Raw genomic sequence first — 26,723 nt, 5'->3', positions numbered from 1 at the left:
ACACAGAGAAACCCTGTCTCAAAAATAAACAAACAAACAAAAAGCCAAACCATTTTAGAGTGAGTCTGGTGGCACCTGATCTATTTTAGCAAGTTCTAGGACAGCCAGGGCTATGTAGTAAGACCCTGATAAGAGAACCATGAGAATAGCTCATGGGATAAAAGTGCTTGCTGTCCAGGCTGACGATCTAAATCTGATTCCAGGACCTTCCACGTGGTGGAAGGAAGGACAGACTCCTGCAAGGACAGACTCCTGCAAGTTGTCCTCAGACCTCCGTATGAGCACGTGTGGCCCCTGAACACATACACGAATAAATAAGTAAATCCGTAACTGTGATTTAATCTTTAAAGATTTACATAAACAAATTAAGAAACTAAACTGAAGTGAAGGGACTAGCCTTCTCTCACAAACGCTGTGAGACACAAGGAAGTGCTAATCACTGATAATTCTGTGAACTGTGCCCCTTTTGTGACTGCCAGTCTCCCAGATAGATGTTTATGGAAACTACTTGGATGGCTGCCATGACCAGAGGTCAGAATGGTTTGACTTCTCTCTGGGGCAATGAGATCTTTCTTCTGTAGAATTCTAAAGGGGAGATTATATATGATCATTTAGTTACAGCCTGGAAAAAAATTAGTAATGTCTCCTGTGGGTTTTTCCTACCCTTAATATCATCTGTGTGACCCACCAACAGTAATTATGACTTCTTTCAGTAATTATGACGTTTGATAAGAGTACTTGCTTATAAGCCACAGGTATAAACAGCCTACCCGTCCATACAATCAACAAGACTTCTTCCCTTTCATTTCCCCCCAGTTACCACCAAATACCCAGCTATTACTGCCGTGAGAGCCTTCATAGAAAGAATGAAAATAAAAAAACCCTTGCCGCTTTGAAGTCTGGGGATGGAACTCAATGACAGAGCATGTGACTGGCCATAAACAAACAGTGCTGAGGTCCAGAGGGCAAAGCACCGGGAATGTAGCCTGCTTGGTGACCTGCTTGCCTAACATGCATATAGGCTTAAAGACTTGAATTCCATCCCTGATGCATTAAGCCCAGGCATGGTGGTGGTCGCCTATAATTCCTGCACTTGGGAGTGGGAAGTTGGAGGATCAGAAGTTCAAGGTCACCTTCATCAAGGTCAGCCAGGGATACCTGAGACCCTGCCTCAAAACAGAATAGAAGGAAAATCTAGGTTTTGAACAGGGAGTGGAGACAAAAGAGTTCTGGTTAAAGACTGAAAATTGATACTGGAAATGCCCAAGGGTGCCCTTGCTGGAATGTCTAGAACTCCCAGTTTAAACCAATGCTTTGTCTGTTAGTGTGTGAGTTATTTAACATCTTCGGACCTGTAGTATGTGTACCTGCCTATTCGACCCCGTGAACCAAGTCACTAACTAGAAAGCTGTTCCTTGTTTTCATCTTTTCTCCTTCTTTTGCCCCCAAATAGCTTCTTTCACTGTGCTAGCAGTTTTATTTATTTCATTGTGTTTAACCTGCTAATATGTCATGGAGATAATATCTGGTATAATTAAATATCTGGTATAATATCTGGTTGTCAATTCAAGTCATTTTCTTACAGCCCAGGGCCTGTGGTTCGATGGGTGGAGCTTCTGAGGGAAAGAATTTTATATTTTAGGGTTTTTCTGGCAGGTCCTAGGCTGCCTGATATGGGTGGCACAGGAGCAGAAGGTCTGTGTACCACCATTAAGCATTTATTAATTGCTACTGGTTTAAGAGCCTGATCAGGGTTAGCTTCTACTCTTTCAATTCAATAGTTGATCTCACACTTTGACCTTTGGATGATAAACAATATTTTCTGCAATTCAAACCCTGTCCTCCATGCCCACTTCAGGGTCTGGGCGTGTCACCTTTCACAGTCCTGGTTTCATGGGAAGGCTTCATACCACTCGGAATAGTCGGTGTGTTTCTTCCGAGAAAGGTTTTTTTTCAGGGACCATTGGGGACAGTTTTTTTCTGTCCCTTTCGTTCCTTTCTCAGTTTAATCTTTAGAAACTATTCATCTAATCTGAAGAACTGCCACGTGCTTATCTTTGGGGGGAGTGTGAGTAACTGTTGCTAGAAGAGGATTCTAATGAAGGATTCTTGCAAACTCAGGAGGTCCTAGGAGCCTTTCTGTCTTATGTGTGGTTCCCTCCATCACCTGACACAGATGGGGAGAGTGGGAGTGCTGTGTGCATTTGCTAGATAGTTCAAAGTATCAGTGAAAAATAGATAAAGCCAAATAGTTTTCAGACATCCCCCCAAAAAATTGTTTGTTTGATTTTGTTGTTGTTGTTGTTTTGGAGACATGGCAACATTTTTTTTCTTTATGTTTTTGAGCTTAATTGGGGCTCAGAAAATGATGTCCAAAGTAAAGTCCTTAGATGCAGCTTCTGGCCATCCCTTAGCCCCCTGTGGCCCCTTCATGGTCCTCCACCAAAGCAGTGCCATAGAAAACCAGACTTCTTTCCCTCAAGGGTCCGAGAAACCAGAAACCACTTTTCAAAAAGCCAGCCACAGTATATAGAAAAGCAATTCTTTCTCCTATCTTTCTGACTATGTTGGCTAAAAAGAAATTCTCTGACCCACCTTGACTAACTACAGACCACAAGACCCATCAGTGAGAACCTCAGACCTAGGAGAAGGGAGTCCTTCCCAAAAAAGCCAGCAGAGACCCTGCAGACAGGCCCTGTGGGTTTCCTCTTCAGCCTCTCACTATTGTATTAATCCCACTTATCAAACCGTAGTTTTGTTTAGCTTCTTCTATATCTTCAATATCAGATATGGGCACAAAAACGACTAGCTCATCTTGGCGTTCTGTCTTTTTTTTTTTTTAAAGATCTAATTATTTTATGTATATGAGTACACTGTAGCTGTACAGATGGTTGTGAGCCATCATGTGGTTGCTGGGAATTGAACTTCAGGACCTTTGCTCGCTCCAGCCCGAAGATTTATTTACTATTATATATAAGTACACTGTAGCTGTTTGCAGACACACCAGAAGCGGTGTCAGATCTCATGATAGATGGTTGTGAGCCACCATGTGGTTGCTGGGATTTGAACTCAGGACCTTCAGAAGATCAGTCAGTGGTCTTAACCACTGAGCCATCTCTCTAGCCCCAGTTGTGCTGTCTTAAATCTAAGTCTCTTTTGTCACATAGTATGACCAAATGCATTTGGTGTGTTAGTCTCTGTTAACTCACCTGTCTTTTGTTACAGGGTCAGCCATGACCCTTAGTGAGAGTGCAGAAGAAATCACAAGTGCACAAATGGCCAAAATGCACAGGAAGCAAAACCAAAACGAGGTTGTTTAGCTCTTTGGGGCTCTTTCTGGTTAACCACTATAAGGGGTTTTGAAGCCACAGCTTCTAAAATGGAGACAGAATGGAGCAGGCTCAGAGATTGCCACCCATCCACCGCACAGAGATGTTAGTAAGGCCACTCGACCTGAATGACCTGTGCCTTCCAAATATAGTCTTCCCTTAGTACCTGTGAACTTCACCAAGCATGTACTGAAAACATTTGGGAAAGATATTCCCAGTGCCGCATGTCTATAATCCCATTTCTTGGAGGCTCAGTGGGGAAAGACTACCATAAGCCTTAGTTATAGCAGGAAGCCCCGCTTAAGAAAGAAACAAGAGAAGAAACGGCTCAGCAGTTGGGAGCACCTGCTTGTCTTCCAGAGGACCTAGGTTCAGTTTCCAGAGGCCACTTTGGGTGGCTCACAATTGCTCCTGACTAGTTGCAGGCAGTTCTAAGGTCCTCTTCTGGCCTCCTCAAACACACACACACACACACACACACACACACACACACACACACACACACACTAATTAAAATAATAATAATAATAATAATAAAGCAAGAAAATAAAGAATATTTGGGGGGAGGGGATTGTATTTGTACTAAAGCTGTTTAGACTTTTTCTATTCATTGTCTAATAATACTATGTAACAACAATTTACATAGTTTGCATATATTAGTATTATATGCAAATATAATGTGAGAGAATTTGCATAGATTATATGTAAATATAATGTAAATATAGGTTATATGAAAATATAATGAAAGAATGTGCATAGGTTATATGTTAATGCCTCACTAGTCTATAGAGGATATGAATGTCTTAGAAGGGTGGGTCCTGAGTGGAGCAAACCCCTGGGATACTGAGGGATGACTGGTAGGTGACGTCATGCTCAAGAGCATGGACTCAGAGTAGGGCGTGGTGACCCAGACTAATAATCCTAGCATTTAAGAAGTAGAAAGAAGGGCCTGGTGAGATGGCTCAGTGGGTAAGAGCACCCGACTGCTCTTCCGAAGGTCCAGAGTTCAAATCCCAGCAACCACATGGTGGCTCACAACCATCCGCAACGAGATCTGGCGCCCTCTTCTGGAGTGTCTGAAGACAGCTACAGTGTACTTACATATAATAAATAAAATCTTTAAAATAATAAAAAAAAAAAAAAAAAAAAAAAGAAGTAGAAAGAAAAAGGGTTACAAGGCCCGGCTAGGCTTTTCTGTAAAACGAGGGTAATAAGAGCGTCTCCCTTGGTGAAATGTTCCCAGTGTCAACTGAGTGAAAGGCAGAGCCCTCAGAAAGCAACTCCAACTTAGAAATTGATCAGTGACTGTTAGCAGTTATCCTCAGGGGTGAAACTCCAAAGCTTCATGGACTAGCAAGGAACTTGCAGAACAACAGTCAATGCGTGTGCCCAATCACGTGAGCAGTGGGGACCTGTGCTCTGTAACTGGCCTAATGCGTCCAGGGTTTGTACCCTGGGAATCTCCTACAACTGTGGGAAAAGAGTTTACACACCTGAATCCCGTTCTCTGTGGTGGGAGTTGTACAGCACCTTGGGGAAGGAACATGAAGCTCTTTGGGAGAGGGGAACTCGAGACAGGATTACTTTGTGTAGTCCTGACTGTCCTAGAGCTCCCTCTCTGACCTGGCTGTCCTTGAACTCAGAAATCCACCCACCTCTGCCTCCTGAGTACTGGGATTAAAGGCTTGGGCCACCTGCCCATGGAGACTGGAAGTCTTAATATAAACAACAACAAAAACCTGTCTGCAAAAGAACCTTAATGTTTTCTATTGTACGACGATAATGGGGGGAGGGGGTAGACGTGCTACCATGTGCTTATGTTCAAAGTCATGATGGCAGTGATGGCACTTGCCCCAAAGCCCAGGAGTATTTTGTGTTCGTCATACCCTGTAGCCATCAGGAGGAGTACGGTAGATGGCTATGTTAGGGATGGACAGATTTTTAGACTTTAGATAAATGAAAAGTTGCAAATGAATGTGGATGGCATAATTCTCTTTAGTGAATATATGTGCGGCTGGGGTATAGTTCAGTTGGTGGAATGCTTGCTTAGCATGAAAGGTAGAGGCAGGGGGATCAGCTCATAGCCATCCTGAGCTAGAAAGCCAGTTTGAGGCTAGACTTCGGTACACCAGACTATATCTCAAAAATAAAAAAAAAAATTAAAAAAAAAGAACATGTACATGTCTGTATATCTGCTTATATGTCACTGGTTTAAAGAAAAATAACTGGGCATGGTGGTACATACCTATAATCCCAGCACTTGAGAGTCTGAGGCAGGAGGATCACTGCAAGTTCAGAGTTAACCTCAGTAAACATATTAAGTTCAAGGCTATTCGGGATTACATCACAGACCCCATCTCTAAAGAATGGGGGGGGGGTAGGGGGAGGGAGAGCCATACACACCACACTGTCAACACTGGGTCTACCAGTAAGAAAGAGAAATGAGAGACAAAGGAGGGTATCTATTTTACCCGTCTGTCTTAGGCAATAAAAATGTATGACCCATGCTTTAAGCTTACAGTAAGCATCCTACACTGTGTATAATAACACAAGAGCATGCATATATTAAAATAAGTCATTGCTTTTCTGGAATGCAAGTTTACCTGGGCATTCTATGTCCCTTCTGGCAAGCCTGCCTTATACTCTTGGGTTTTACTTAACCTTCTTTAAAGGATATTTTTATTTGTTAATTGTATGGTGTTTTTGAAGCACTGGCTGCTTCCATACAGGACCTGGGTTCAGTTGCTGCACGGCAGCTCACAAGTGTTTGTAACTCCAGTTCCAGGGATCCATGTCACCAAACATGCATCAGATCAGGCACACATACATATGCATGCAGGCAAAATACACATACACATAAAATTAAAAATTGTGTGTCTCTCTGGGTGTGATTATATGCTTATGTGTAATTGTGTGTATCTGTGTGTGTGTGTGTGTGTATGTGTGTGTGTGTCTGTGTGTGTGTGTCTCTGTGTGTGTGTATATGTGTGTGTGTGTATGTGTGTGTGTCTCTGTGTGTGTGTGTGTGTCTGTGTGTGTGTGTGTGGTGTGTATGTGTGTGTCTGTGTGTGTGTGTGTGTATGTGTGTGTGTCTGTGTGTGTGTGTGTATGTGTGTGTGTGTGGTGTGTGTGTGTGTATGTGTGTGTGTGTCTCTGTGTGTGTGTGTCTGTGTGTGTGTGTGTGTATGTGTGTGTGTCTCTGTGTGTGTATGCGTGTGTGTGTGTCTCTGTGTGTGTGTGTGTCTGTGTGTGTCTGTGTGTGTGTGTGTGTCTCTGTGTGTGGTGTGTATGTGTGTGTGTATGTGTGTCTCTCTGTGTGTGTGCATGCGTGTGTGTGTGCGTGCGTGTGCCCTCACCAAGGCCAGAGTTGTTAGGTTCTCAGGAGCTGCAGTTGCAGCAGGTTAAGAGCCACCTGATATTGTTCTCAGAACTGAACTGGGGTCCTCTGTAGGACAGTATGAATCCTTAACCAGTGAGACAGCTCTCTAGTCCCTAATTGTATGGTTCTAAAGAATAAAAAGTCATAGCTTTCTTTCAAGACTGCATAATTTGAGGAATGGCTCAGCAATTGGGAGCATGTGCTGTCTTTGCAGGGGACCCAGGTTCCATTCTCAATACCTCTATAGCAGCTCAAACCTGTATGTAAGTCTAGTCCTAGGTATCTGATGCTTTCTTCAAGCCTCTGGGACACCAGGCATATATATATATATACATGTGATAAATAAACATACATGCATGCAATATATACATATATATGTGAAATATTTTTTAAGATTTATTTATTTATTTATTATATGTAAGTACACTGTAGCTGTCTTCAGACACTCCAGAAGAGGGAGTCAGATCTCGTTACGGATGGTTGTGAGCCACCATATGGTTGCTGGGATTTGAACTCCGGACCTTTGGAAGAGCAGTCGGGTGCTCTTACCCACTGAGCCATCTCACCAGCCTGAAATATTTTTAAAGATAAAAACTGGTACACACCTTCAATCCCATAATCCCATGCCCATGCGGAGGTCAGAGGACAGATGGGTTGAGTCAATTCTCGCCTTCTAATTTGTGGGCTCTGGAGATGAACTTGGGTGGCCAGGCTTGTATCTCTAGGCAGCAAACACTGTTAGCACCCTACTGGCTCTAAAAGGATGAAACCCTGTGTAACAATACCATCTTAAACTAGGTGTGGTGTTAGTGTTCGTGTCCCTCACGTCCCTAATAGCAACACTAGGAGGCTGAGGTAGATCTTAAATGTGAGGCCTAGCTAGATTACATAGCAGAAAAGGCAGAGTCTCAGACAGACACACAAACAAAGGCTACTTTGAGCTCGAGCGAGGACTCTGCTTCATACCACTTGCATATCCTTGGAGGAAGATTTTAGAGGCATGCTAATCTGTCCGGTCTGTTTGTGCAGGTTACCTCCAGAAGCAGCCCTACTTTGGAGCAGTGGTTGGGAGGGTAGCCAACCGAATTGCCAAAGGAAGATTCACCATAGGTGGGAAGGAGTACCACCTTCCCGTTAACAGAGAGCCCAACAGTCTCCATGGCGGATTCACAGGGTTTGATAAGGTGAGCTGGGCGCGTGACAAGAGCTCCTCGTGGCACACTTTCAAGTCCCCTCAAGCCGGTATTTGCCGGACCCTAGAGCACTCGTGTGGCGGAGGGATCCAGGGAAGAGGTTTGTTCCATATTGTGACAGTCTTGGACTCAGGAAGTCGGGCATGGCTTTCACAGCCATGTCACTATCAGGGAGCCGGGTTACAGATTAATGATCATCCCTGAGACTTACGGCACAGGCACTCACAGGCAGTGGTGGCGCACGCCTTTAATCCCAGCACTCCAGAAGCAGAGGCAGGCGGATTTCTGAGTTCGAGGCCAGCCTGGTCTACAGAGTGTGTTCCAGGACAGCCAGGGCTACACAGAGAAACCCTGTCTCGAAAAATAAAAACAAAACAAAAAACAAACAAACAAAAACTTATTAAAACCACGAGTTGTCACCAAATGAAAAAGCTGGCCCCACCTCCACCACCGCCCGCTCCCCCCACCCCCCCCCCCCGCCCTCCCCAAGCTAGACATCTCCTAGTGGAATAGCTAGTGGAATAGCCAGGCCTGTCTGCCTGGCCCCAAGCCCTCATTCCCACCTCCACGGTAAGTATTCATATCCTCCAATCCTCCTGGTTTCTGTCCTCAACCCCCTCCCCCATGCCTAGCGTGTACCCTCCCACCGAATTGCTTTGTTCCTCAAAGTTAGCTCAGGTTGTCTCCAGGTTCCCATTTCTAGACAAACACTCCCATTATCTAAGCAGATCTCTGGGAAACAAGGTCAGGAAAGTAAGTGGTTCCGGGAGATCCTCTGGGATGGACAGATCCCCGCCTCCTCCTTCTCAGTCCCTCTGTGTATCCGCTCAGCGGCTCTGACCTGTCTCATTCTGAGCTGTGAGGGAGAAAACTTCAGAGGAATTTGGGCTTAGGTTACTTCCTAGGCTCTAGCAAGAGAAGATGAGAATCTGGGCGGCAGCCAAAAGCCACCGCAAGCATGCTTCTTCTCTTGCCTCCGGCCACTACCTCTTCTGTTGAAGGAAGTTGGACGCTCTGTTTCCCGCTCCTGTTACCAGCTTCCTGTCTATGACCCAGAACCCGATCACACAGTTGGGAAGAGCAGAAGGGAGAGGGAATGTCAGCTCCGCCAGCATTAGGGCTGAAGATCTCTAGAATATTCCAGGTCCACGAACAAACCTCAACCCAGGGGAAGTTGGACCCAGCCTTCGTTGGGACAGGAATCTTCAGAGGAGCCTGAAAACAGCAACGTGATGTAGCTTGTTCCTCATTCTGTCCCACTATATTTGTCTGTGGTGTTCACTAGCACGTATTCCTAACACAGACAAAAAGATCTGTCTCCTTACATCGTCTTTTCATGACAGGATCTCATGTGCCCCTTGCTGGCCTTGACCTGGCTAAGTGGCTGAGAATAATCTTGAGTTTTTTATTGTCCTCTCTCTAGCTCTCCCTTGCTAGAATTGCTAGTGTGTGTGTGTGTTTTAAGATTGATTTATTTATTTTATGTAAGTACACTGTAGCTGTCTTCAGACACACCAAAAGAGGGCATCCAATCTCATTACAAATGGTTGTAAGCCACCATGTGGTTGCTGGGATTTGAACTCAGGACCTCTGGAAGAGCAAGCACTGTGCTCTTAACTGCTGAGCCATCTCTCCAGCCCAGTTTGTTTGTTTTTTTTTTTTTAAAGAATTTTTTATTATGTATTTGTGTGTTTGTGTGTATGTTTGTGTGTGTGTTGAGTGTGTGTGTATGTGTGTGTATGTGTGTGTGTGCCTAAGGGAGGCCAGAGAGGGTGTTAGGTCCCTGGAGCTACAGTTACAGGCAGTTGTGAGCTACAAGACGTAGGTACTAGAAACCAAAGCCAGCTCCTGTGCAAGAGCAGCCAGCACTCTCAGCTGCTGAGCCAGCTCTCTAGTCCAGGAATCACCCGTTTTATGTGGTGGTGGAGACTGAACCAGAGCTTCCTGCGTGCTAGCTAGGTAGTCACTCAGCCGTCTGAGGCACATGCCTTAAAACCCTGCCTCAGTACATTTTATATCACTACAACTGAATACACAGAGCAGGTGACTTTTGTTAAAACAAAGGTCTAAGTTAGCCCCCATTTCTAGAGGCTGAAAGTTCAAGGGCAGGACACCAGCTTCTGGTTTTGTTTCAGATGTACACTTCGCTTTATCCTAAGGTGGAGAAGGTGTCTTAGAATCATTGTGCCAGCTCAGGTCTTTCTTCCTCTTATTTCAAAACCACCCTGGGGGGGGGGGCGGGGGGGGGCTGTGCTAACTATCACAACCTCATCTAATCCTAGCTGCCCCGTCAGGTGCTCTGCCTCAAATACCCGTACAATGAATTTGAGAATCAAGTTTCCAACAGATGAGAGTTTGGGGCAGCACATTCCAGTCTTAGCAGTGCCCTTTAGTGGTGTGAGTCTCTTCGAGCACCAGCAAGACTAACAGGCTTGGACTCCTAGGGATCCACAGATGGCCCCTTACATAACAGAGAAGCACAGATGTGAACAGTGTGCTGTAGGAAGGGAGTGTGAGCAACAGGGTTGGTGGGATCTGAGCTCCTGAAGAGCAGGTAGCGTCTGTCCATCTGTGGATGCCCAAGAGATGACTGTGAAGGGGAAGGCTTGGCTTCTGTGGAGCCACTGGAGTTTGGGGCAGGAAGTTTACTGCAGTGGCACAAGCAGCAGCATTGACCGTGATGCTTCACGCTATTGGATTGCAACAATCAATGAATAATTTAGTTTGGAGATAATGTGCTTTTTCTATTATAGCAACACTTTAAAAAAATGAAAATGGAGTCCTGACAGGACTAGAAATAGTACAAGAAAGACTAAAGGTATGAAATTTCTGGAAAATTGGAAACTCTGGGTCAGGAGACTCGTTCTGTGGGTAGGAATTGCACTTAGCTAAGGATGATAAAAAAAAATCTTTCCACTGTGTTCCTTCTGTAAAGGTCAAAAATGTAGGTGGCAAGGCAGTAACGTTTTATTTCAAGCATTTAATTTTTGAAATTTTCCATTTGATGATTTTTTTCTTTTCTTTTGATTTTTTTCCCTAAGGTTACACATGAAACAGGCTTCCTTCATATTTTAAAATTTGTATTTATTAGTGTTGTATGTATCTCTGGGTGTGTGTTCATGTATATATATGTCTACTTATGTGTGTCTGTCTATATGATTATGTGTGCTCCCATGTACACATACATGTGCACACCTGTATGTGTCTGTGTGTCTGTTTATGCTGTACATGTGGAAGTCGTAGGTCAGCTTTTAGAAATCCATTCTCTGATTCTGCCCTGGGTTCCAGGAGTGGAACTCCGGTTATGCGACTGCCCACAAAGCTGGCTTGTGGCTCCCCTGGGCTCCTTTTTGTTCTTGCTTTAGATTTATTCGTTTTATTATTTAATGTGCATGAGTATTTAGCCTGCATGTGTATCTGTGCCCCTGTGTGCTTAGAAGAGGGCATCTTGTAATTTCCCAGGACTGGAATTACAGATGGTTGTATCCAGGATGTGGGTGCTGAGAATTAAACGTGGGTCCTCTGCAAGAGCAACAAGTGTTCTTAACCACTGAACCAACTCTCCAACCCCTAGATTTTCTGTCTTTGGATGCTTTGAAAGTTTATCATTTCTGCCAGTTAATTAGGGTATCATCCATCCATGCTCAGTGGATTTGTTCATCCCTGCTAGGCTCCCAATCCTGTCAAATGCACTTTGCTGAAGAGCAGACCCTTCTGGGAGTTGAGTAGACCAGACCTGGTCTGGTCAGTTGAAGTCATGCGTGCCAGGAGGAAAGAGGGCGAGGCAATAAAGAGATTATAGTTCAAAACCAGTCTAACTTTAACCTAGAGCCTACATCTGCTCCTTTGTTTTGTTTTGTTTTGTTTTGTTTTGTTTTGTTTTGTTTTGTTTGGAGGTGGGGAGAGACAGGATTTCTCTGTACAGTCCTGGCTGTGTGCAACCCTGGCTGTCTTGGAACTCACTCTGTAGACCAGGCTTGCCTCGAAATCCTCTACCTCCCAAGTGCTGGTATTAAAGACATGCACCACCACTGCCAGGCAAAGATTTATTTATTTATTTTTAATCTATATGAGTACACTGTCATTCTCTTCAGACACACCAGAAGAGGGCATCAGATCCTATTCCAGATCGTTTGTGAGCCACCAGGTGGTGGCTGGGAATTGAACTCAGAACCTCTGGAAGAGCAGTGCTCTTAACCACTAAGCCATCTCTCCAGCCCCCACATCTGTTCCTTTTGACAAAGGATCTTTAGGCTGCTGCAGTTCAGTGGTTAAGAGGACTTGTGCAGCTGGCAGGTTTAGTGATGAACACCTTTGATTCAAACACTTAGGAGGCAGAGGCAGTCAGCTCTCTGTGAGTTCGAGGCCAGCCTGGTCTACAGAGGGAGTTCCAGGACAGCCAGGGCTAAAATGAGAAACCCTGTCTTTAAAAAAAACAAAAGTACTTGCTGTTCCAAGTCCAGTCCCCAGCATTACATAAGGTGGCTCACAGCAGCTACCTTTAACTCCTGCCCCGGGAAATCTGATTCCCGATTCTTAACTCTACAGGCATCTGTGTATATCCCACACAGATATGCATACTTTTGAAATTAAAATAAAATATTTTAAATGTAAAGTTAAACATGTTTACTGAAGACAGAATGTGGAGCAGGGTGGGTAGCTAGACTTGTGTGTGAGCCCTCGCTCTGGCACACATAACGTGTCTGATTTTAAGCAAGTTCTAGCTTCACCTCTCGGTAAACCATAAAGTATTCTAGGCTTCTCCTCTTTCCTGCAGTGTGGGAGGTAGAAGCAGACAACCTGACACTGAACTCAATACTAAGCTAACAAAAACAGTTGGAGCAATAAGAAATGACTGGTGCTCAATATTTAAGGTGATGTATGTGAAATAGATAAACAACCTAGAACACTCAGAAAATTGAAGTTCTCCCATTTCCATTCAGGCTTTTACCAGTTAGTCTCAACTCCGTAGAAGACATTCTGCCCAACTTGTTCTGACATTTGTAGGACAAGGGAGCAGGCACAGGCTCTGCACAAATCCACTGTTGCTGTCCAGGCGACCTGAGATGGAAGTTTATCCATTTGAGGAATTCTTTTTCTTTTATTTTCTTCCTTTTTCTTTCTTTCTTTCTTTCTTTCTTTCTTTCTTTCTTTCTTTCTTTCTTTCTTTCTTTCTTTCTTTCTTTCTTTTTTCTCTCTCTCTCTCTCTCTCTCTCTCTCTCTCTCTCTTTCTTTCTTTCTTTCTTTCTTTCTTTCTTTCTTTCTTTCTTTCTTTTTTGATGAGACAAGGTCTCTTTGTGTATAACCCTGGCTGCCCTGGAACTCACTGTAGACCAGGCAGATCTGGAACTCAAGGATCTGCCTGCCTCTGCCTCCCAAGTGCTGGGATTAAAGTTACGTGCCAACATAGCCCAGCTTCTTTTTCTCTTTTTAAAATGACACTTGTAACAGACTCCCCTTTTATATCTGAGCTTCAGTTCTCTGGTCATTTGATAATTAAGGCAGCCCCTGTGAGGTTGCCACCTGGGTGCGGCTAATGATAGGCATTTGGTAAATGTTACATGTCCTGTTACTAGAGACATGAGCTTAGGGCTCATGGGCGAAGCTGAGAGGCTCCACCGTGAACCCAGGATTTCTGTTTCTGTTTGCAAAAGCTCTTCTGGAGAACTTCACCATAATTCCTACAGCTTTAGAGTCATGTTTGCTAAAATAAATAAATAAATGAATGAATGAATGAATGAATGAATGAATAAGAAGACTCTTTCAGTATAATCTTTTCAGTACCTCTAATTTAAGAAAAGGTTGGTGGTCGAAGCCACATGCTGAGCTAGGGACACCCTGGTCCCTAAATCAGAACTCCTGACTTGTGCCTTGGAATTCTTCCAAATGGAATAAGTGTGCTGTTTGCTTTAACCCCTGTCCAGGGAGCATGGCCAACCTCAGAGTACTTAGAATAAATATTTACAGAGGGGCTGGAGTATAGCTCTGTGGGAGAGCACTTGTCTAGCATGTACAAAGCCCTGGGTTCTAACATCAAAATAATAATAGTAAGGAATGAAATGTCTATGTACCCAATAGAAAGGGGTTGGTTACGTTTTTGTTTTTGAAGATAGTATCTCATGGAGCCCAGGCTGGTCTTGAACTCCTGAATTGCTGAGCAATACCCTGGACTCCTGATCCTCTTGCCTTGGCCTTCCATGCATTGAGGCTCTAGCCAGGCATTACCATGGATTTATGTGGTTCTAGAAATTGAACACAGGGCTTTATGCATGCGGGGCAAGCACTCTACCTATGGAGCTACATTCCCAGCCCCAAGGTTATCTTTAAATATTATAAGTAGGTTTTGATATCTTATATTTGTCAGACTGAAACTCTAGGATTAAAATACACCTGAAAGCCAGGTGGTGGTGGTTTTCGCCTCTAATCCCAGCATTCTGGAGGTATAGACAGGTGGATCTCAGAGTTCAAGGCCAGACTGGTCTAAAGAGTGAGTTCCAGGACAGCCATGGCTACAGAGAGAAGCCCTGTATCAAAAAAACAAAAACAAAAACAGAAAGAAAGAAAAAAATCAAAGGAAAAACAAAAGAAAACATAGACACATAAATTTAAAGTTAGGAGAAGAAAATATGGGAAATGCAAGAAGATAAAGAAGAAAGTGTTTTCTCTCAAAAGCCTTCTCTTCGTGTATGAAACAGTTTTAGATGAGTTAAGCTCTGGGCTCCTATTCAGAAGACTTTATTTCTTTATAACCAACTCCCTTTCCAGACTCTGCTCTTTAAATATTGAAATGTGGCATTTCAACGGGGACTGCGGGGACTAAGCCTCTCCAAACATTTCCTCCTAGGTCCTCTGGACCCCTCAGGTGTTGACCGATGGCGTCCAGTTCTTCCGAGTCAGTCCAGATGGTGAGGAAGGCTACCCTGGAGAGCTGAAAGTCTGGGTGACATATACCCTGGATGGTGGGGAGCTTGTAATCAACTACAGAGCACAGGCCAGCCAGACCACTCCAGTTAATCTGACCAACCATTCTTATTTCAACCTAGCAGGCCAGGTAAGTGAACTTATTCTCTCCTACTGTAACCAGAGTGCTACAACGATGACCAAGGGGTGTGGCTGGAGAGACCAGCCCATCTTGGAGATGAACTTATGCTCTTGGTGATCAAGAGGGCCCAGCGTAGTATCTGGCTTTAAATAGATGTTCAGTAAAACTCCCTCGTCTTAGAGGACGAGGGAGTGAAATGTCATCCTGCCAAGGGAGCGAGGCAGCTGTCTCCCTGCGACGATGCTGACAAGTGAGGAGTGTTTTCCCTTTCATCTTGTTGACATTTGCTCTCCTTGTTCTTTTGCTTCCCCTGGAATTTCTCCCATCTTGGCACCTCCCATCCTTGAACGTTAGAAATGAGCTTGTTTGCCTCAGCCCCTCTAAAAATGCCAGAGGTAGTGTGTGTGTGCCGGCTGTGTCATCCTGCAGCCTCTCCCAGGACTTCTGGTTGTCAGTCTTGTCCTGTGTGGTAGATTCAGTGAAAAGAGCACTGGGCTTGCATTTAGAAGACCTGGGCTTTTAGATTATGAGACACAGTCTCAGTTTCAAAATAGTAGCTAACTTTGTTGGCGGCACTTTATAAAGTTGTGGGTAAAAATATTGAAACCATCCTAGTAGCAGGACCCTGAAGGATATCGGAGAGTTGTGTAGAACCACTGATAGTCTCTTCCCTCCGTTCGCAACCCCCTGCAAGCTGAATCATGACCTCCTAATTGTTTAGCCTGTTAAAGAGGCTGTCCCATGGTTCAATAAGATGTGGAGCCAAACTGCAGATTCTATCTCTATGACTTCCTCCTCATCTCAAGAAATCAGCTTATCTCATCACTTCAATCACACTGGCACTATTTCCTGCGAGCTGGTGGTCATGACCAGCTGGCAATGGCTTCCATTTTCACCCTTTATTGGTTTTTGCTGCTGGAAGTTTCCTAAAATAACAGGTAACTGGTTCTTTACAGAATCTCCAAATTTCAGAATAACAAATACGACTCTTTTTCATCTTTGATTTTCATCAACCAGTTCTTGGTTGTTGTGTTTATTTGTTTGTTTGTTTTTGTTTTCCAGGAGGGTTTCATTTCATAGATGTTGTTCAGGGTCCTGCTACTAGGATGGTTTCAATATTTTTACCCACAACTTCATAAAGTGCTGCCAACAAAGTTTAGCTACTATTTTGAAACTGAGACCATGTCTCAGTAATCTAAAAGCTCAGGTCTTCTAAATGCAAGTCCAGGCTGGTCTGGGACTCACAGCCATCCTCCTGCCTCAGTTTCTCAGATGTTGGGGTTACAGGCGTGAGCCTCCATGCCCATCTTCTAGATTTAATGAGTAGAATTTTCTATTTATTATTTCTGTTGGGGTCCTCAGGTGGAGGTGGGGAAATCCTGTTTCTCAGAGAATGGAAAAGTCATGAAGGCTGCAGGTGGCTTTTGCTTTTCTCTTTCTGTCCCAGCCTATGCCTACTGCAAAACTCGGGGAACATGTTTTCTATCGAGACTCTGCCTAAAGAGTCATGAAAACACATCAGGGAGGGTTTGAGATGGAAAGCAAGCAGCGTGGTCCTGGTGTGACTCCGTAGATGTGCCTGCCGTCAGGGACCCAGTTTCTTCCATTTCTCCTTTTTCCTTTTATCTTAGTTACTTTTTATTACTCTGGAAAGATACCATGGCCAAGGCAACTTGTAGAAGAAAGAGTCTGTTGGGGGGGGAGGGCACAGTTTCAGAAGGCGAGTCCATGGCCATCGTGACTGGGAGCATGGCAGCAGCCATGTAGACATGGCCCAGATCCACCAGCAGAAAGCAGAAGGCAAGAACCAACTGGGAACAGTTATGGCTTTGGAAACCTCAAAGCCCACCTCCTGTAGTAACACCTCCTCCCACGAGGCTGCAGCTCCTAATCCTTCCCAAACAGTTCTCCGAACTCGGACCCAAGCGTTCAAGTCTCTGTGTCTATGTGGGCCATTCTCATCTAGAGCACCACCCCTTCCTTGCTGGTTAGGCTTTTTGTTCTCAGACTTGTTCTCTTGTAGTCACAGAATGGCTGCGTAGCCCCAGAAGTCTCATCCTTGTATACACATCTCCACAGATAAAACAGGACTTCTTCCCTTGCGTATCTGTACTATTCCTTTCCTAAGAACAACAGAACATTGTCCAGCAGCATCCCCACAGGATTTGCTCCGCTCATCAGCCAAAAGGGTGGCCCATACTCTACCTAACCCAACTGCGAGGGCTCCTCTTCTCTGAGTATATTAACTAGCCTACATTGGTCAGCAAGTCTAGTTCCTTCCGGGAGAAAGGGAGATGATGGAGAGGAGTTGCTGTGTCTCTCGGGTAGAAATCTCTTGTCTGTTACCTCCTGCGAGCGTTGTTAGGAGATGAATTAGGCAGTAGTCATATCGCTATATCCAAAGGTCTTTAAGGACCACGCTAGTCATAATGGACTAAGCGTGCAAATGGTATAATGACAACAAGCAACAGTCAAAGGAAATTACCAGGAAAAAAGGAACACCGAATTCAGCGATCGGTTTCAAGGTCTGTGTGGGAACCAGTGTTTCGTGACAAGTTTTCATCAGCCTGGGAAGGAAGTGACTCTGACAGTAATCTTCCACCAGTCTAGACCACTGCATTTTCCACACCAGAAGATACAGAAATATGTTTCCTTCTCTTCAGTGAGGAACTGTCTGGGCTGTTCAGAGAACAGGCTCCCGATACAATTGTCTCTCCTTGCCTTCATCTCGGACACATCCATCTATTTGCTGTGTGGTTTTGTTTTGTTTTGTTTTGTTTTGTTTTGTTTTGTTTTGTTGGTTTTTTGAGACAGGGTTTCTCTGTGTAGCCCTGGCTGTCCTGGAACTCACTCTGTAGACCAGGCTGGACTCGAACTCAGAAATCCACCTGCCTCTGCCTCCGGAGTGCTGGGATTAAAGGCGTGCGCTACCATGCCCGGCCTGCTGTGTGGTTTTTATGTTGGTTTTCTTCCTGCATTCGTGCTTAACGAAAGAAAGAAAAAGCCAGTCAAAGAAATTCTGTAGTAGCTTTGCCCCTGTCGTGAAAGCAAGTGGGGATAAGGCACATGTTCATCCGCGGGAGAGGTGTGTAAAGTCAGGCAGTGCTATAGGACCAAGCCACTGATCTGGTGAACTTGGGCACACTCAAGAGCATTGCGTCGTGAAGTAGGAGGAAGCCACCGAAGAATACCCACTGAGGGGTGCCATTCCTGTGAACGGAAGAAATCAGTCCGTAGCCATAGAAACCAAAACTGTGCTCTGGTTGTAAGTAGGGATTTTATCTCTTTTGATGGAGTGGCAGCCGAGAGGCGTGCTCCTGGAAGAAGAGAGTAAAGAGCTGGACACAGGCTGGGCTGGGGGCCGGGCTGGGAGTCCAGAGAGTGGGCGTCTCCACCCGGCTTCCCTCGCTGAGTGAGGTTAGCAGGGCTGCGTCTCTCCAGACTCGTGTTCAGAGGTGGTGGAAGAGGCAGTGAGCTTGGCTCTGTGTTTTGGGACTCTCTGCTCTATGGAAAGACTGTTGCTCCTGATCTAGTGCCTCTAAGGCTTCATACCCAGCCGCCCACGCTAACTCAGCGGCTTCCAGCCTTATAATGAAACCCATTTCTGCTGCGTTAGACACAGTCTCCCGAGTCTCTGAACTCTGGCCTCTCTTCTCAGAGTGACTCATTTGATCTTTACAGCCTTTGTCTTTCGGGATCTGCTGAACTTCGCTAAGGGTTTCTCAGAATTGGTGCTAACATTTTTTGGGGTGATGATTCTTGGTGGTAGCGGGAGTTCTGTGCAGGTAGGATGTTTGGCAGTCTCCTTGGTCTCTTCCAGTTTAGAAGACAGCAAGCAGCGCTGTTTCCAGACGTTGCAGATGACCCTCTCTAGGGCAAAACCCTTGGTTTCCCTGATTTCTGAGCAATCATAAAGGCGGAAGCCCACACTTGCCTTCTCTTCCCCATTTTCCACTGTGTGGCCCTAAGATACTGAAAAATAAAATTGCTCGTATGTTTGCATATTATAAAAGGATTTCCCAATTTACAAACAGCAATATCACCTTAATAACCTGTACCTCAGAAGGGCCCCGGGAAAAGTGTCTCCCAAAACAAGTAAGTTTCCAGAGACTTTGTGATTTCCCTAGGGACAACACCCATCAAGAGCCAGAAATGAGTCAACCCTGGGCCTTCTAACCACTGACCCAGGCTTCCTAGACCAGTTGGTTCCGCCCCAAAGAATAAACTCCCAGAAGCAGGGACTGCAGTTCTGACTCCCTGTTGCATGACAGGGAGTATGTCGTCCTGTGGATAGGAGCTAGGCCAGGGAAGAGTGACAGATGTCTTTCTCTGAACCTGAAGCTGTCCCTGGCTATGCAAGACTTGTGTACCCTCCCCACTTCTTTTTATCTTGTATGTGAGAGAGTCACATGCTAAGGTCACTTTTTTGTGTTGAAAATTGTATTTATTTACATGTACATATAGATACACATATGCTTGCTGAGGACCACGTATGGAGGTCTGAGGACAGCTTACTGGAGTCTATTCTCTCCTTCTACCTTGTGGGTCCTCAGGACAGGCTTGGCAACAAGTTCCTTTACCCACTCAGCCACCTCTATCACTCTACAGTTACATTTGACAGTTTCTTCCAAACTTGTCAATAGCTATATAGAGGTTCTCTCTACCTACCCTTAAGTGATCTTATTAATCATAGCCATTGGTCAGCTGTCAATGCTTGAAGACATTTTTGCAGAAGATATAAAGTGAATATGTAAAATAAAACCCAGTAGCTGGGCGTGGTATACATTTTTTGGGGGTTGTTTGTTTGTTTGTTTGTTTGTTTTTTCGAGACAGGGTTTCTCTGTGTAGCCTTGGCTGTCCTGGAACTCACTCTGTAGAACAGGTTGGCCTCGAACTCAGAAATCCTCCTGCCTCTGCCTCCCAAATGCTGGGATTAAAGGCGTGTGCAACCACTGCCCGGCTGTGGTACACATTTTTAATCCCAGCACTCAGAAGGCAGGGCCGGGTGGCTCTTTGTTAGTTTGAGGCCAGCCTGGTCTGCAGAGTGAGTTCCAGGACATCAGGACTACTTAGAGAGACCCTTTCTCAATCGTCACCTCTCCCCCCAAAAAGACCCAAGTAGTCCATCTTCTTTTTCTCTTTTCCTACCCAGGGCTCCCCAAATATATATGACCACGAAGTCACCATTGCAGCAGATGCGTATTTGCCCGTGGATGAGACTCTGATTCCAACAGGTCAGTGGGCTTTAACTTTTAGGCTGTGCAGAACCTTGGTTCTCAGCTTCAGAAAGGTTGTTACTGTGTGCTCTGTTCCCATGTTCGCCGTAGCTAGGTGAAGTCCTAGTAAAAGTGGTAGTTTAGTTAACTAGCATGCTAATGTCAGTCTTCTCAGTTCACTATTTGTACCGCGTTTATACAAGAAGCTAACGGTAAGGGGGGGTTGATGAAAGGTGTAATACAGATGCATTCGTTTTTACCCTCATTGCTGTAAATTCAAAAATTCAAAGTGAAAAAAATCATATGAGAAATGGCTTCACTTTACTGGATAGTGGGTCTTACACTAGGAAAGAGTGTGTGTGTGTGTGTGTGTGTGTGTTCTCTAACAGTGGGTTTGTGTTTACTCTTGCAAATTTAAAGTCTTTGCAGGGGTATTGGGCATGATAAGTGTCTTAGTTACTGTCCTATTGCCATGAGAAGATACCATGACCAAGGCAACCTATCAAAGAAAACATTGAATTGGGAATTGCTTATGGTTTCAGAGAGTGAGCCCATGACCACCATGATGGACCGAGTAGCAGCAGACAGCCATGGTGCTGCAGTCATAGTGAGAGTTTACATCTCATCCACTTGGAGCACGGCAGGGAGCGGGGAGGAAGAAAGGAAGGAAGGAAGGAAGGAGAGAGGGAAGGAGGGAGGGGAGGGAGGGGGGCAGAGATAGGGAGGAAGAGGGAGAGGAAAGAGAGGGGGCAGTGTGGGCTTTTGGAACCTCAAAGCCTACCCCCAGTGACACACTGCCTCCAACAATATCTCCTAATCTTGCCCAACAAGTTCCACTATTATGAAAGGCGTGGCTTTTTCTTATCCTCTTCTTACTTTTAAAAAATGATTTATTTATTTATTCGTATTCTATGTGTATCTGTGTTTTGGCTGTATGCATGTCTGTGTTAGGGTGTCTGATCCCCTAGAGCTGGAGTTACAGACAGTTGTGACCTGCCATGTGGGGGCTAGGATTTGAACCTGGATCCTCTGGAAGAAGAGTCAGTGCTCTTAACCACTGAGCCATCTCTCCAGACCTCTCATCCTCTTCTCCCTGGCAACTGCCAAGATTTACAGCTTGCCTACCCTGTTGTTCTTCTCTCAAATTGAGTGAAATAGTCCCCAAGTTTAAAAAGTAATAGGCAGCCAGTGGTAGCAGTGGAGCACACCTTTAATCCCAGCACAGGAGGCAGAGGCTTCTGTGAGTTCAAGGACAGCCTGGTCTACAGAGCCAAGTTCCAGGATAGTCAAAGCTACCCAGAGAAATCCTGTCTCAAAACCAGTATAAATAAATAAATGTAAAAAATGTTTAAATGGAATAATTTTGAGAAGTTTAAATAAATGGGCTAAAATTTTTTGGCATCTCAGCTTTGAATATTATCCTGGTTGCTAAGCTAGATTTAAAGGCTTTTATTTCTATCCCACTAATGTGTCTTCTCCCGATATTTATGTGGCTCAATAGCTGAGCAGGCATAAGCTGGCCCATCTCGTCCTGGGTGCAGAATTACTGCACTACAACCCTAGAGCAGTGGCTTCTGTTTGTGGCTGATAAGGGAGAAGGTAAGCTAAGTAGCTTATAAATGCTCCTATGAAGCAGATGTATTTATCTGTGCACATTCGTGAGTCACCTTATGCATCCTGTTGGGTTTTAATCTAATGAAAATCACATAAGTGCACACCTGGCGCCTGAAATGTGTCATGATCGGGAGGGGCGGAGCACGGTGGAGCCTCCCTTGGAGTGTAATGGAATGCATAAAGGTCTCCTCTGCCTCAACTCTGCACCGCAAATGCCACGGGGGTGGGGGTGAGGGTGGGGTGTAAGATTCTGCACCTTGTACTAACATTGAAAACCTGCCGAGTGGGAGCTAAGAGTTTCCGATTCTGGGGGCAGGAGACTGCCCTAGTCTTCCCTTTGTTCTGTTTGTCTCTTTGTGTAACCTCGACTGGCCTGGAATTGTGTAGGAACTGCCTTGGCTTCCCAAATGGGGGTTGCACCACCATGTCCAGTTCTCACTTTCCTGTTAACCAGGCAAAGAGGCCTTCTGTGTGTGAGCGATGTACAGATTCCCATTTCCTCTTTTGCAAATAGGCAGAGAATAGGCAGCTTAAGGTAAGCTTGGCTGCTTCAGGACAATGTCTCAAAACAAAGTGGAGTAGGGTGACGTGGGCAGTGAGGGAGGACTAGAAAGATGGCTCAGCAGGGGTGAAGTGGGGAGTGTGGGAGAGCTAGAGAGATGGCTCAGCAGGGGTGAAGTGGGGAGTGTGGGAGGGCTAGAGAGATGGCTCAGCAGGGGTGAAGTGGGGAGTGTGGGAGAGCTAGAGAGATGGCTCAGCAGGGGTGAAGTGGGGAGTGTGGGAGGGCTAGAGAATGGCTCAGCAGTTAAAAGCGCACACTGTTATTCCAGAGGACTGCAGTTCAGTTCTCAGCACCCACACTGGGCAGCTCACAGAGAATCACAGCAGAAACACCAGCCCTGGAGAATCTGAAGTCTCTGGCCTCCAGCCTCCACTGGCACCCACACTCATGTGCACTAACCCCGAACACACATGCATAATTTATAATATGGTAAAAATATTTTAAGAAAATTTGGATACCTATATAAAGTATCCAAGTTTTTCTTTGTTCATGTTTTGCATAAAGACTGCCCATAAAGCACAGCTTTGCCACCAAGAGTGTTCACTCTTCCTGTCTTGAGTTTTTTGTTGTTTTGATCTGTTTGTCTTGGTTTGGGTTTTGTGTTTTTGAGGCAGGGTTTTTTCTTTGTCGTCCTTGCTATCCTGGTCTTACTCTGTCTGAGTTTGATTCCCACTTCCACACCAGAAAGCTCACCACTGCCTGTAACTCCAGCTCAGAGAATCTATCAGCATCTTCTGGCCTCCTTGAAGGGAGCTTCATGTGTGCATGCACATGTATGAGTTCACACATGCACAAATACATTATAAGAGCAAATCTCTTTAAAAAAAAAAAAAAAAAAAACAGAGAATGTGACTTTTAAGCGGTTGTCCCTGCCATGGGGCTCCATTCCAGGACTCTGTATGGAGACCACAATTCTCATCTGCTTACGTCCCTTGTATAAAATGGCAGTGTTGGCTAACATCCTACCTATATCTTTCCTTAGAACTTGTTTTCATTTGTTTGTTTGGTTTGAGATAGACTGTCACAGGCTGGGATGGAACTGACTATTTAGCCCACAGTGGCCTTGAATTCTCAATCCTCTGGTATCAGCGTCCTGACTGCTGGGACTACAGGCGTGTATCACCATGCCCAGCCTCCCTTTCTACTTATTTACATTATCTCTAGATTACACAGAATATGCCTAGCATATTACAGATGCTGTGTTGTAGGGTTGTGGGCTTGCATCTGTTCCACCACAGGGAATGGCTGCATGGGAAGGCAGAATTTCGGGGAGTTTGACTGTGCTTATCCCACGGTGCAGCAAGGGTAGGTGTTGGGTTGTAGGGAAGAGACCAGGCACCTCTCTGGGTGTGGGAAAGCAGCAGGCTTGGAGGCGGTTATGGCTGAAAGCACAGAGAACCCTTCTCAGGGAGATTAGGCTGCAGTTCTGTAAGCGAAGGCCTTCTTCATGGCTCCCCACAGTGGATCTTGATGAAAAGAGTCAGTCCTTGGTTCTAAACAGTTTATTGTCATGGCACAAAATGGATGCGTAAAACCGTACCCCCTTTCTCAGGGTGGGCCTGAGATTAATACATTTTTCAGGGAGGAACGTTTGGGAAGGGAAGCTTATTGGCTAAGCCCTCCAGGCCTCTAGGTACCTCATTAACATAGAGAACTCTGTTTTGGGCGTACGCAGCTGTGGTCATATCTCCTTTTCTATTGTCTTAGTCTGAGATGTTAGGGATGTCTCATCTACTGTGGAAGGGCTTGGGGCATTGCCCCTAAGTGACTGATGGCCACAGATCTCTCTCTGTGGGCAGTTGCAGCTATATGACAGGGGTCTGGTGCCAGGAGCAAGCGAAGCTCCTACTGTCCCTTCAGGGTCTCTGGGGCTTCTAGCCTTAGGTCGACCTTCCCAGGCTTCCTCTCATGGTCCACCACCTTACACTGTGTAAATAGCTATTGAACTGCGCTATTTAGGAATGATTAAAAGAGAAGTCTGTACACACCCAGTACAAATCTAATATTTTTTTCCTAAATTGTTTAGCTTTATATGAGGTTGAATTCACAAATACCAATTCTGATATTTAAAGATGGAGCCGGGTATGGTGGCGCACGCCTTTAATCCCAGCACTCGGGAGGCAGAGGCAGGAGGATTTCTGAGTTCGAGGCCAGCCTGGTCTACAAAGTGAGTTCCAGGACAGCCAGGGCTATACAGAGAAGCCCTGTCTCGAAAAAAGAAAAAACAAAAGCAAAAACAAATAAAGATGTAAGAACCAACTGTATCTTCATGAGAACTTTTTAAAAGCCTGGTTTGAATAATAATGAAGAGAGATAAATACATTACATTTTCAAAACAAGAAACTACTTAGCTATTATTTATAATCACCATCTTTTCATATAAGAAAGAGTGTGTGTGTGTGTGTGTGTTTATTCTGGGACTTGAACCCAAATACCTCATGCAAGCAGGGCAAGCATAGACCTACGAGCTCCATCCCCAAACCAAGAAAAAATATTTTAATCCCCACAGAAATAAGAAATCTCCAATTTCAAAACAAAGAACACTTAGCTTTAATTTTTTTATTATGTTTTATTTATTTATTTTGTGCTCAGATGTGGGGTGTGATTGGGTAGTGGGTGCCCTGGTGGGGGAGTGGAGTGTAGGGGTCAGAGGATAACTTTCAGGTTGTCTTTCCACCATCCGAATCCTGGGGGATGGAACTCAGGCTGTCAGGCTTGGCAGGCGGTACTTCTAAAGAGTTAGGATGGCAGACTGACCCAGTGCCTCTCGGTTTTCTGTGTACCAGTGAGACAGTTACTGTAAGCTCATGACAGGACCTGAGGAAAGGGTCTGGAAAGCCACTTGTAGCCCTTCCTTTCTGTGGCTCTGTGAGGACGCAAGCGTTCAACCCCCTGATCCACTAGTCTTCAGATCCGTTAGGACGCCAGCAGAGCTCACGAGTCATGGCTGTCTCCCATCTACCCATCTGTTCATCGGTAAATGTTACCTCTGTTCCCCATAACCCTCAGACACAGGCTGCTGTATGATGCTTTTGGAAGCTTCTTCAAAAGCAGGTGCTAACTACTCTGGCTTGTATCTCAGGAGTGGAAGAATCCATCTGCCTGTCCCAGTTAGTTCCTGTAAAGAACAGAGGAGCTCCTACAGAGTAGCCCAGGACTTCCTCTAACCTCTGTAGAGTCGTTTATTTTATGTATACCAGAATTTGCCTGTATCTAAGTTTGTGCAGCATGTGTGTGCCTGATGCCTGAGGAGGTCAGAAGAGGGCATTAGATTGTGAGCTACCATGTGGATGCTAGCAACTGAACCTAGGTCCTCTGCAAGAGTAGTAAGTGCTTTTAACGGCTAAGTCATCTCTTTGGTCTCCATGACTCTTAACATAAACATAGCTCCATAGCAGATGACTTCATTCTGAAACCAGCCCAGAGGGCCCGCCCGCCATTCCATCATCCAGAAACGCTCCACATCCCCTGTGCTGGGAGGGCCAGTATTAGTTAGCCAGCTAGTAGAAAGGGCAAAACAGTTGTCTATGAATATGGACAGTGTCGGGGTGGCATACACATGTCCCATACACGTACGTTAGGTAGAGAAGGGAGGCAGATTAGATGAAGATAAGCAGCCTCGGGTGAACTGGACCAGCCTTAGAGAAGTGCTGTGTTTTAGAAGCACCAAGACTGTACCAGGTGCTGTGTGCCCCAGAGAAGTTAGCAGGGCCCACGTCAGATTTGCTCTGAGCTCAGTGCAACTTCAAGCCCTGGATTCACTCTGAAGAACTCACAGATGTACGGGAGTCTAGCTTCGAACTTCCAGGTCTGGCAGTCAATGTGCAGTAGCTAGACAATGTAATGTTTTCTCGTTGCTGCTGCTGCTGCTGTTTTTTTTTTGTTTGTTTGTTTGTTTAGTTTGTTTTGTTTTGGGGGGGATCTTTGTGGCTTTGGTTTTGGTTTTAGTTTTGGTTGTTGGAGATAGGGATGTCTCTGTGTAGCCCTGGCCATCCTGGAACTTGCTCTGTAGACCAGGCTGGACTTTAATTCAGAGATCCGCCTGTCTCTGCCTCCCAGGTCCTTGGTTATGAATATCTTTTACACTGTTTGTTGTTGTTGTTGTTTTTCCTCCAGATCTTCCAATTTCTACCTTAAATCCCTGCTTGAATGTTTATTTTTCAAATCTCTCTTTCTAGGCCCATTGCTAGTTTCACTTGTAGTGGAGAGATAGGACGACCTCTACCTCCATCACTGTAGGGAGATAAATCCAGCATCAAGAACTCTTTAGCGGATAATCAAGCCGTTTCTGAAAAAGTGCCCCCCCCCCCCGCAGAAGGACCAGTAGTGGGCTGGGGTTTGAGGGATGCTAAGCCAATATTTTATGTTTCATTTTCATTTTTTCCAGA

At 45.1% G+C, this 26,723-nt stretch overlaps 1 protein-coding gene across 2 annotated transcripts in view; it reads left to right on the top strand.

Annotated features, from left to right (window-relative positions):
• The window catches only part of Galm (galactose mutarotase), a 57,753-nt gene that overhangs the window by 3,420 nt on the left and 27,610 nt on the right, over nt 1-26,723 (top strand). Inside the window, exons 1-4 of one of the 2 annotated variants that reach the window (XM_085832581.1) lie at nt 1,024-1,143; nt 7,738-7,892; nt 14,746-14,952; nt 20,096-20,177. In XM_085832581.1, coding sequence (XP_085688707.1) covers nt 1,065-1,143; nt 7,738-7,892; nt 14,746-14,952; nt 20,096-20,177 — 523 coding nt within the window. In that variant the 5' untranslated portion in view covers nt 1,024-1,064. Of the gene's footprint in view, nt 1-1,023; nt 1,144-7,737; nt 7,893-14,745; nt 14,953-20,095; nt 20,178-26,723 lie in introns of those variants that run through there. The other variant, XM_021149882.3, reaches the window with a different exon arrangement.

Source organism: Mus caroli, unplaced genomic scaffold (genome assembly GCF_978045245.1).
Source record: "Mus caroli unplaced genomic scaffold, Mus_caroli_1 scaffold_18, whole genome shotgun sequence".
NCBI lineage: Eukaryota > Metazoa > Chordata > Mammalia > Rodentia > Muridae > Mus > Mus caroli.
This window is presented reverse-complemented; position numbering and strand designations above follow the sequence as displayed.